This window comes from Cucurbita moschata, unplaced genomic scaffold, assembly GCF_002738365.1.
Source record: "Cucurbita moschata cultivar Rifu unplaced genomic scaffold, Cmos_1.0 Cmo_Scf00016, whole genome shotgun sequence".
Taxonomy (NCBI): Eukaryota; Viridiplantae; Streptophyta; class Magnoliopsida; order Cucurbitales; family Cucurbitaceae; genus Cucurbita; species Cucurbita moschata.
In genome coordinates, this window is record NW_019268532.1 from 2561275 (window position 1) to 2573432 (window position 12158).

Sequence of the window (12158 nt, forward strand, 5' to 3'; positions counted from 1 at the left end):
TTTATGAAATATCTTCCAAATATATCTCTACTAGATCTAAGTATCAAGCTCCATATCCCAACACTACATTACTAGAAATACAGGCATCAGGCTCCATATCTCAACACTACGCTACTAAAAATACAAAAAAAAATATAAGAGATTTTACGTATCATAGTAATTATAAAAAAAGAAATAGAAAATTATAAGATAACAATCTCTAGAAACATGGACGACATTACTTCGAGAAGGGAAGAGTGCTCGAGGAGTCAAAAACGACATACTATAAAATCCGTTTACATGAATCTTTATTGACCCTAAGACAATTTACAAATCCACCAAATTAGCTTAGTTTTGAAGTTTTGAGAGTAAATAATTCACTTAAATATATTTATTTTCAAACCTATCTCATTTAGAATCCAAATTAGCCGTATAAAATCTAATTCTCTCCTTTTTTTTTTTTTTGTCTTTTATGGCTGAAAACAGAGTTGGAGTGCACTCGAGAAAAAAGAAAGGTTTGGAATATTTAAAAAATCAACCCAGAGGGATAATTATATAAAGATTCCAACCATTGGAAGTTAAAAACAAAAAAACAAATATACTTGAAGAGAATAAAATCAAAGAAAATGCATTCAAGTTGGAGTTAATTAAGTAATATAAGAGAAAAATGGATTTAATCATTGCCCAACATGCAAAAAAGAGTATATTCCTGTCCAAATAAAATCCAGCATTTCCATTGGTAGTTAAGAGAAAAGAAATCATATTGGGCTTTCTATTTTGTTATCCTTTGGAATACTTGGAGCGCCAAGGGATTTCTTGTTTCAAAATAGATTCAAAATTATAATTCCACTTATTCAAAGATTCTGCTTTTGTTGTGTACTCTACTAGTGATGATAAGTGATGATAAGGATGGTAAATGAAAATCATCCATTTGGAAGAATCCCACACAAAGTTAGAGAATTTACCTCAATATTGATGGCCTTCTTCTATTGTTGGATCCTTCCTGTCACAATAACACATCAGTTTAAGTATGTGTAATGTAACTTCTAACTTTGAAATCCAACCAAAAAAAAAAAAAATCATGCTTAATCAACTTTTTAAATATATCAAAAGAAATAAATCCTTCTCACGATATTTGGAAAATTAAAAAAAAAAAATCATTTTAATGCTCGATCAAAGTTCTATCAACAATTTGTTTTATATATGAAAGAACATGAAATGAGAATGTTTAAGGGATTAGATTAAAGATGAAATAGATAATTATCTAAAAGAATAGGATTTATTACGTATATTTTTCATGAAATTTTTATAAAATAAAAGTAATATGGATGGTGTTGGATACGTATTCACACGACTAAGTTTTAGGGCATGACTTTGATACCATGTTAGAAATCTATTGGCACGACTAAGTTTTAGGGCATGGCTCTGATACCATGTTAGAAATCTATTGGCACGACTAAGTTTTAGGGCATGGCTCTGATACCATGTTAGAAATCTATTGGCACGACTAAGTTTTAGAGCATGGCTCTGATACCATGTTAGACGAACACAACTCTTCACAATGGTATGATACTGTCTACTTTGAGCATAAGCTCTCATGGTTTTGCTTTGGGCTTCCCCAAAAAACCTCACACTAATGGAGAGAGTATTCTTTATTTATAAATCCATGATTATTCCCTAAATTAGTCGACGTGGAACTTTTATCATCCAATAGTATTCATAGACACCGCTAATAAGATTATTCAAAAAGAGTTAAAATATAGAGAAAGCTAGCCATCAGAGTTTAATCTAAAAGTAGAGATGGAGTGAGATAACCCAAAGAAACATGTACGCTGGCCAAAATTCAATATTCATTATGTCTAACCTTTTTTCCAAGTCTAGTTTTTTCAGTAAAAAAAAGTTGTACAAGATCTAACATTCTAGTTCTAAGTGTCCACCCAAAGTTGGATCTGCGTGAATAATAATGTTTGAGGGTGGGCCACACGATTGGCCAATTCTAGTAGAATATTAATCCAATAAAATTAAGTATTTATAGAATACAAACTAAACAAAATCATTCTTGCACAATAACAAGTGGACACGAGATAACTGTAGGTATTTTTATTCATTGCATGATGCACAAATTTCTAGTTTCACATGTATATTCGAAAAAGAAAAAAATAAAATGTGCACGATGTGACATTAGGCTAGAATTTAAAGTGAAGTATCAGAAAATAGCAATCAAATCATCTTTTACCAAAAAAAAAAAAAAAAAAACAAATAAATAATTCTACCAATACTTCTTAGATTAATACATTATTGGTAGAGAAGAAATACAAATGTGTCCAATCACTTCAGCCATACTTAGTATGTATTTGGAGTAATTTTCAAAAAAATACATTTCAACTGAAATCATATTTTCTATTAACGTATAGAAAAAAACACTAATTTAGAGTATACATTATTATATAAACCTAGTTTCTAAAAAGAAAAGGTATTGCATACTTCAAGAGTCAAACTACGGTTGGAGTGGCATATTAATAAAAAGTTACCTATCTTTTTAAATACTTAGATATCTTGTTGTTTAGATTGGAATCTGAATCTTAAACCTAGTGGGCTGCTACAAATTCTTCGGCACTGACATTTGAATCTTTGGTGCAACAAAACTTTCATTTAGACTAATATTTTTCTAAGTACAACTAAAATTTCCCTTTACTCATTTTAATTAATTTTGTATATATTATTTAATCACTAAGTAAATAAATTACACTATTGAGCCTCCCCTAAGGTTTATGGAGCCCTCAAACAACCTTCCCAACAATCATACCGTGCGACAAAGCACACTTTGGACTTCCTCAAAGTGCCTTATACTAATGAAGATATATTCCTTACCTATAAATTCATGATTATTCCCTAAAATAGCCAATATAAACTTCTCTCCCAACAATCCTCAACACATTATGTGCGAAGAGTAGATATGCACAAAAATATGATAGAAATATTTATATATATTTCCAAATATCTATTTATCAAATAAGAAGAAATAATATGAATATGTCATTAATAAATAGATCCCTGGAAAGTATTTTCTACTTAGCATCCTAAAGTTTCCATTCCAAAAGTTCCTAATTCGGGCATACTATAGGCCCTCTCAAAAGTTTATTTCAACATCTAAGCTAATGTTGGAAAAATGATTTGTATCAATGGTGACCGTTTTTTCCGGTTAAAAAAAGAAGTGAGAGAGATGGTCCTACCTGTTCTTGGATTAAATTTATTGCAAGTAGCGGAAATATGCAAAAGGGGAACGGACCAATAATCCAGAGACCCACTAAAAGGGAGGGAAGGTGGAGGTTTATATTGAAAGCAGCATTTAGTGTGTAATTGCGTAGGGTAAGAATTGGATCTAATCCTCCCACCAGCCAATTAAATCTTTAGAATTTCTCATTGCTGATGAAGTGACGATATTATAAGTGACAAGAACAGTGTTTTGAAATGATCTTACGACCCCTTGGTCGGTCACTCGAACTTTCAAGGCAAAGGGAATCACTCTAAAATGTATTCTTCAACTTGTTTAATCCCACTACCATCACCTTGACTATATAAGAGGCACTCACAGCCTACATTCACACCAGAACCTTGACTAACTCCTCGCTTACAAGAGGCACTCAGACCCTACATTCCCAGCTTTCCTTCCAAACTCCCTTGATATAATGGCATCAAATACTTTTAGATCTTCAGGCAGTTCAAGCTCCTCATGGACGCCTAAGCAAAACAAAAAATTTGAGGATGCTCTGGCTTTTTACCCCGAGGACACACCAGACCGGTGGCAAAAAGTGGCCAGGGCCGTAGGTGGAAAAACAGCCGAGGAAGTAAAAAGGCATTATGATATCCTGGTGCACGATCTGATGCATATAGAATCTGGAAAGGTTCCTCTTCCCAAATACAAGCCCATTGCATCCAACAGTATAGTGTGTGGTGATGAGCAGAGGTAACGTGCTATCTATCTACTCCTAGGCGTCTTTTTATGTCATATGTCAAGTCTCTATCCTACTTTCATCTCGGAAAGTCATCCAAATCTCTGAGTATTTAGTTCATGGGGGAAAAGACATTCAAAATAGCGAAATCCGTGAGCTAATTGGGCTTCAAAATTGCGTATACGCGAAAAGAGGTTCTTCCAAGAACAGATATTCAACGTTAACAGTAAAACAAACCTTCCATCAGCCTCACAAAATTGTTAAGAATCACAGATCCCCACAGTGGTATAATATTGTCCACTTTGAAGCTCTCATCACTTTGTTTTGAGCTTCCGAAAAGGCCTCATACCAATGGAGATAGTATTCCTTACTTATAAATCCATGATCATTCCTTAAATTAGCTAACATGGGACTCCTTCCCAATAATCCTCCACTCGAACAAAGTACACTATAGAGCCTCCCGTGAGGCCTATGGAGCCCTCGACAATCCTCAACAATTTCTTCGATCGAATAATAGTATACCTTTTCGTTCAATCCTTGCAGCTTTGTTTTTGGTATCATCTAAAAAAATTGTACCAATAGAGAAGTTTTCATTTACTTAAAGAAGTTCTTCTAAACACTTCATGCTATTCCTATCCATGCATTCCCACAATCTCTCATGCTTTTCTAAGTTGCATGCACATGGTCCTGTATTTTTGAACTCAGAAATCTACGTATTTATCCATCCCTTCTTTAACATTTGGATCTACTTCAGTACTTGGGCACAAAAACTGATTAAAAAAACTGGCAAAACTGACATGGGTGGATTAATTAAGCATCAAGTATGCCCGAGAACTCGCCTTAAACTATACCTCTGCTTCCTTGCAGATTAACTGTCCATATATTCACATTTAGAAACATTTAGCTAATGTTTCCATCGTTCTCTCTTTGAACTATTGTTGCAGGCTCATGAAAAATCTAAAGCTCCAATAAGGGAAGGTATTATACCGATGATGTAATAAGAGCTGCAGAAGCGCTGTTCTCGAAAATTACAGGAATATGGCTGGGTGTCAGTGTTCTTTATTTTCACGCCCTGTTGGTCCTTTCTAGCATAGATTGCTAAACTATTGGTAACATGTGTAGCCTAAACTAAAGTTAAGTCGTAACCTGTTTGTTCTTGTACCTGATAATTCTGCTTTTGTGTACTTGTGTGATTACTGTTTCATTCGCTTTCCAATCATTAAAAAAAAGAAAAGAAAAAGCAAAGAATATATATGTTTGCCTTTATTGATTATCGCTACAAGTGATATTCCTAGTCTACGGACTAGCCAATGTGACGTCTAATCAAGTATAAAGTGGACGGATCAATCCAATTATTTCATCAAATGAACGATCAACAGAACATGTAGAGACAGAATAATAAGTAAACAATGGAAATTGTAAATTTGAGACCGAGACAAGGAGATGACCAACTAAACGCTTAAGAATTCAGAGGTAAAAAAGAAACAATAAAATTGGGGAAAGACGGGAAGAACAATAACTTTCGAGGTAAACAATTATGAAAAGAGGCATCGCACAAGATCCATTTTACTGACCTGTAGACGAGGTTGCGCATGTAAATCCTGATGATGGAGATGAGTAATTTATCTGGCAAAATCCGACTCGAGTAACTGATTAAACAATTTAATCCTGTTTCGGAAAACGAACAACAATTTGAGAAAAATGTCAATCAACATGACTTTCGATGTACACAACTATCGAAAACCAGAAACGGAATGTAACCGCGCTTATTAATACGGACCTGAAGACGGTGAAAACAAGATGAGAATAGGATATGGACACCGGAAATCCATTCAAATTAAAGAACATCGAACGAATTGCAGATAAAATAACTGCGAGAGATCGGAGGAAGTCGCCATTGGAAGGAACAATTATCAGGCACCTGAATAGGATGAATCCGCGGTACAAGTAAAACCAGGATGAGAATGCGGCATATTGCCGCATGATCAAATCTTTCAATGCTGAGTTGAAAAACGAACAACAACATGCAATTTCAAAGAAAAAAATGTCAAATCAACAAAAATTTCTGTGTGGACAGTCATCAAGAACCAGAATCGGTGTAAAACCGCGATAAACGATACTGACCTGTAGACGATGAAAACAGAATGAGAATGCGGCAGAAATCAACAACGTTGCGTTGAACGAACTGCAGATGAAATTAACAACAGTGAGAGATTGGAGGAAGTAGTAGCCATTGGGAGGCTCAATAAGCTCGAAGCAGATGGTGGAGATGAAAGAAGAGACCAGAGATTGGGATTGATTCTTCTCGATTAGAAGAAGACGAAATGGCGGGAAATTTGCGAAGTGAAACACGCGAAGACGATCAGATCTTTCCTTTGTGTACTGCCATGGACAGCAATCTTAAGATCCTGACCGTTGATTACTGGCAAGATAAAACAACGAAAATGAAAGCTAAAATTATTGGAGATGCGGGGTATCGATCCCCGTACCTCTCGCATGCTAAGCGAGCGCTCTACCATCTGAGCTACATCCCCAACTGTTGAATAATTAAATACAATATAGTAAATATTAATTCTATATTTTTATTAAAAATGCAATATTAATTATGTCCACGTGGATATTAATAAAAAAAATTATGATAACGATTAATAAAATGTTATTGACCCATTATATAATAGTATGATTATAAATCAACAGATACCATTTAAAAAAATATAATTTTCAAGTTGAAATTAAAATAATCGGTTAAATTAATAAAAATATTTATAAAATTTTAAAAGATTTAATAGTACCCTTAAATTTTAAAAAATACTCTTAAAACTTTAATATATATATATATACATATATATATATATCTTTGAATTTTAAAATTTTTAATTATTATTTTATAATTTTTAAAAAAAATTTAATTTTTTAAAAAATACCCTTACCATAAATACCCTATTTAAAAAAATAACCATTAACAACTTTAATTTTTATACAAAAAAAAATTATAATTAAAATGGTCGAAGATTATTGGAAGTGAGTCCCACATTGGTTAATTTAGTGAAATATCACGTGTTTATAAGTGATCGAATACTATCTCCTTTAGTGAAAGCCAAAGTTAAGTCATAAGAGATTATTGTGGAGTGTCGTGATTCTTAACGAAAATTGTTTATTTATATTTCATAGATCATTTGTTTTCTTAATTTAAACTTTAAAGTATACCTATTATTTTTAATGTGTAATTACAGTTTGGTCCCTATACTAGCGGAAATAATATTTTTTAAAATATTTTTGTTAAAAAGTTTATTTTTTATATTTAAAATAAAAATAAAAATAAAAGGAAAAAAAGAAGTGGGGGAGATGAGTTGGCACAAAATGATGGGTTGGGTGAACAAATCTAGAAAGAAGTTACTGAGTTCATCATTCATCTAATCATTATCTCATTAATTAAAACAGAATAATCATATTATATTATATTAATATTATATTATATTGTTTCTTAATTAAGTTGGTTTTCCGCACCCCCTGCAATCTTCTCATCAATCAAATTCAACCCAACATTTCCCAATGTCGTTGACTTTGACTTTTTTATTTTGTCAAAAAAAAAAACCAAACAATTTACTTTAAATTTAATACACGTAAATTAAATTCATTCTCCTTTTAATTTATTAATATAAGTAATTAGTCAATTATGTAAATTAAATTAGGGCGTTCATAGGTTGAGCTGTACAAACTAAAATTTCGAGTTTGTTGGATTGGTGACATGAACTATCCAAATAGAGCAAAAAATTTTAAGTTGGTTCGGTCCGTGATTTAAACTAATCAAATAGAGTTTACAACCTAACTCAATCTTTTATTTTCGGTTGGGTTGGGTTGAGTTGGTTCGTCAAGCTGTTTTTGAACCTCAAAAGATTGAACTCGGCCTAAAGTAAACTGAAAAAATAAAAAATCAGACTTAACCCAGGTTAAGTTTGAGTTTGATAGTCTGGATTAGTCGGGTTTTTAAATCATATCCTAAATCCAATATGTAATTAATCATTATATCATTGTAAGACATCGTTATTTAATTTAAAGGTATAAAACCTTCAATGTGTATTGTGATGTCCCACATTGGTTGAGGAAGAGAATAAAACACCATTTACAAGGGTGTAGAAACCTTCTCATAGCAGACACGTTTTAAAGTCTTGAGAGGAAACTTGAAAGGGAAAGTCTAAAGAGGACAATATCTGCTAGCGGTGGATCTGGGTTACTACAAATGGTATTAGAGTCAGACACCGGACGATGTGCCAGCCTTCTCGCTGTTCCCCAAAGGGGGTGGGTAGACACGAGGCAGTGTGCCAGTAAGGACGCTAGGCCCCGAGGGGGGGGTGGATTTGGTGGCAATCCCACATCGATTGGAAGAAGGAAAGAGTGCTAGCGAGGACGCTGGCCCAGAAGGGGAGTGGATTGGGGAGGAGAATAGAATGCCATTTATAAGGGGGTGGGGAAACCTTCCCCTAGCAGACGTGGGAAGCTCGAAAGGGAAAGCCCCAAAAGGACAATATCTGCTAACGGTGGATCTGGGCCGTCACAAATGGTATCAGTGCTAGACACCAAACGGTGTGCCAACCTTCTCGCTCTTCCCCGAAGGAGGGTAGACACGAGGCAGTGTGCCAATAAGGACCCTGGCCCCAAAGGAGGGGTGGATTGTGATGTCCCACGTTGGTTGAGGAGGAGGACAAAATACTATTTATAAGGGTGGGGAAACCTTCCCCTAGCAGACGCACGAAGCCTACAAAACGCCATTTATAAGGGTGGGGAAACCTTCCCCTAGCAGACGCACGAAGCCCTACAAAACACCATTTATAAGGGTGGGGCAAACGCGGAAAGCCTAAAGAGGATAATATCTGCTAGCGGAAGATCTGGACCATTACATGGATATATTATAAACCTACAATAAACCAAATAATCCCACACAAGGACCCACAAACCATATCCAAAATGACAAATAAAATTAGTCAAATTCATGTCTTAACCAATTCCAAATTTAGTTAGTCAAAAACTTCAACAAATTTCATTAAAACTTTCCAATTAAAATTTTAAATTTTAAAATAAATAATTTTAGTAGTAATTAAAATAATTAAATTAAATTTGAAAAGTAGTCTATGCCTATCTTTCATATACATTAAACTTTTAATTTTATTTTTTAATTTTATTTTAATATTTATTAATAATTAAAATTTTAAAACAAAAATGATAACGAACATGCTTAAATAATTGAGGGCTTAAGATTAATTAAGATTAATTAAGATTAAGAATCACAAAAAGGTCTCTGACATAAAATCGTCTCAATATTCCTCTAATTATATAAACCTGATATTTCCCTAAAATTTCAGTGATTCTTACCTTCTTCCTTGAGCAGGCATTGGCTATGGCTTCCTATGATTCACTCATCACGGCGGCACCGGAACCGGCACCGGCGACGGCAACGGCAACGGCAAGTTCTGGTTCGTTATTGTCGTTCTGCTTCTTCACTGTGTTCTTGTTGTTGTGCATCCAGACTTTGAGGACTTGCCGTTTCACTCCGACTTCACTACAGAATCTCTCCACTTCTTCTTCGTCTTGTTTCTGAATCCTCCATCCGATCTTCTCTGCGAACTCGAGCATTCGATCCTTTTGCTCCTGTGTGAACTTCGTACGGAAGCGCTTTTTCGATAAGGTGTAGGAAGACGGCGGCATGACCTCGGCATTTGATTGGAAGACGTTCAAATCCTCGCTGGAAGACTCGGTTCCGCCACCACCGGCGTAGGCGACGTTCATTGGAGCGATGATCGGAGCGGTAGGACTGGAATGGAGATTCAACGCCATGGAGAATTTATGGTGTCCGTGGAGAGCGGAAGGAGACGGTAATGGCGCAGGAAGCTGGAGATGAGGTAACATTAATCCTCTTCTGTAATTAGCACCGATACTTAATTGATTCTCGCCGTCAATTTCTTTCCGGTGGAAGTTTCGATGACATTCACAGGCGGCACATTTCAAAGCCTCTAGGGTTCCGTCTTCACCACTAGGCATAAACTCCCCGCATCCGTCGTATATATTCCCCCCAACGCTCGCCGCGTGATTCTTCAAACACTCCCGATACCTAACTCCAGTCCCCGCTCCTCTCACCTTGGATCTACCTCCACCACCACCACCACCACCACCGCCACCGCCACCGCCGCCGCTAACATCCTCTCCAGCAACAAGATCAGCGTCGAGATGCTCTGGTTGGATATGATGATGAGAACCATTATGAACCGACTCGATTCTCCTCTCCACAACTCCAGACGACGTTTCCCCAAAAATATGCGCATATCCGCCTCCACCGCCAGAAGCAGCAGGCATCATTACTTCCTTCTCCTGCTCTCGCATATCCATGAATTTCAAAACCTCAACCACAACAGAGAAGAACAAACAGCAGAGAGATCTCAAAACAAAGCACGGATTTCAAACAGTTTGAGGTACGCAAATTAATTAATTCCTTCCCTGCATGCTCTTTTTTGCTCTGTTTGTTCCTCAGAAATTAGATAGAGATAGGAAGAGCTAGGCATAAGAGTAGAGAAAGGTAGCGTTGCGCATTCGAAAAAAAAAACGAAGTCAGATTCAGAAACCAGATTGGTTTCATCAGCACCATGAACTAGAGAGAGAGAGAGAGAGAGGAAGAGGAGAGATTAGGGTTTGTGAAGAAGAGAGAGAAGGGTGAAAGAGGGATTTAATTATTTTATTTATTTTTTAGAAAACAAAAAAGAAAAGAAAAATTGCCTCAAGGGATCCAACAGGCCAGCTACATAAGCAACAAGAGACAGGTTGGTTGCTTAAGGAGAAGCCGGGGAGTAAGAGGGGAAGGGCAAAATGGTAATTAAAGAGATAAAAAAGAAGCGACAAGGTCATGTTCATCCCTCTCCCACGGCCTGCCATAAAGGGCCCCACACCCCACCCCACCCCGCCCCACCCCGCCCCACCACGCCCCACCACACCCCCGTCATTATTGCTGTGCCAATTTTTACAGCGGGGTAAAAGGGGTAAAAGTGAAAAGTAATAAGAGAGGGGGGGGTGAAACAGTAGTGGGGTTGTCGCGTTGCTTTCTCTCTCAGAGTGTGTGTAGAATTTGGTACAGAAGAGAGAGAGAGAGAGAGAGAGAGAGAGAGAGAGAGAGAGGGAGGGAGAGAGGAATTCTGAAACGTCTGCAACACCACGCTTGCCCCAAGCAATGTCTTTACCTTTCTGTGATGCAATCGATGCCTTTCATTTGTCTCTCTTTCCACGTCTTTCCTTTCAACCAATCCCAATTCCTCATTAATTTTCTTTTTTACTTCATACAATCATTAATAATAAATACATATTTATCAATTATTACTAAATTATGTTTATTTTGACTAATTATTTTAAATGTTTGAAAAAAATTATTCATCACCACTACAACTACTCGATTTAAATGTTTTTGAATGTATCATAAATTTTGGAATTTTTAATAACTCTTATGGCATCTAACTATAAAAATGGTAGCGATTGAACGTTTTTTCTCATCTATTTGTAGATATGTACAAAATTTAATTTTGGTGGATTGCTCGAGTTGCTCCTACGGTAAGAACAGTTTGTTACATACTAATTGGAGGAAGAACGGGAACAACTCCTTTAAGGATCTTCCTCCAACGTCGTATAGTCAACTTAGAATTGGTACGAAGAAAGAGTGATTTATATTAGATTTAAAACTGAACGTGAATTTATTCTAGGACCATTTAATTTATTTTTTTCTTTTACGTTTATTTTTTAAAAACCAATTTGTTGTAATTATTGGATTTTTGTTTTAATTTTTACTTTGGACATGCGCACACACAGGGATACTAGTCTCCATAGTTGTGTTTATTGGGCTTTGTTCGTTCGAGTTGGGAAGGCTTAGGCCCAACTGTATGTTATAAGGTGCTTTGAGATGAGGCCCATAAACGACGTCGGGCTATTTTCAATGGGCCTATTTTTATGTGTTTTGTGTGTAGTGTGTATGTATTGATCTGTTTGTCTTTGGAATTGGGACCGTCGTGTATTTTGCTGGCACGAGCTGAAAGAAGAAAAAAAATGGTAAAATTTAGCCTAGGGGGCTTTCTCGCTGGGCGAGCGCATCCGATTCGAAAGTCCCCAAAAAAGTCCAAGAACGGTAATGATAGTTTAGTCGTCTCTTTTTGATGCTGAAAAGACCACTAGAGGCATCTATAAATTTCTTTCCGT

General features: G+C 36.0%; 2 protein-coding genes, 1 long non-coding RNA gene and 1 other non-coding gene across 4 annotated transcripts; 1 reads left to right on the forward strand and 3 right to left on the reverse strand.

The window, feature by feature from the left end:
- Positions 1 to 185: 185 nt before the first annotated feature.
- On the reverse strand, positions 186 to 6246 carry LOC111454429. The gene is made up of 4 exons (XR_002712419.1): positions 6057 to 6246; positions 5713 to 5853; positions 5507 to 5600; positions 186 to 982 (listed from the first exon to the last, which is right to left on the reverse strand). It is a non-coding gene; the product is annotated as an uncharacterized LOC111454429 (long non-coding RNA).
- Positions 3598 to 5125, forward strand: LOC111454426 (protein RADIALIS-like 4). The gene is made up of 2 exons (XM_023095915.1): positions 3598 to 3946; positions 4877 to 5125. The coding sequence occupies exons 1-2, from the start codon at positions 3669 to 3671 to the stop codon at positions 4902 to 4904; spliced, it is 306 nt and encodes a 101-aa protein (XP_022951683.1). The 5' UTR covers positions 3598 to 3668; the 3' UTR covers positions 4905 to 5125.
- A 147-nt stretch (positions 6247 to 6393) lies between the features above and the next one.
- On the reverse strand, positions 6394 to 6466 carry TRNAA-AGC. Its single transcript has one exon. It is a non-coding gene; the product is annotated as a tRNA-Ala (tRNA).
- A 2715-nt stretch (positions 6467 to 9181) lies between these two features.
- LOC111454416 (zinc-finger homeodomain protein 2-like) lies at positions 9182 to 10632 on the reverse strand. Its single transcript, XM_023095905.1, has one exon. It carries the CDS (start codon positions 10311 to 10313, stop codon positions 9336 to 9338), a length of 978 nt encoding a protein of 325 aa, XP_022951673.1. The 5' UTR covers positions 10314 to 10632; the 3' UTR covers positions 9182 to 9335.
- Between the last annotated feature and the right edge of the window lie 1526 nt (positions 10633 to 12158).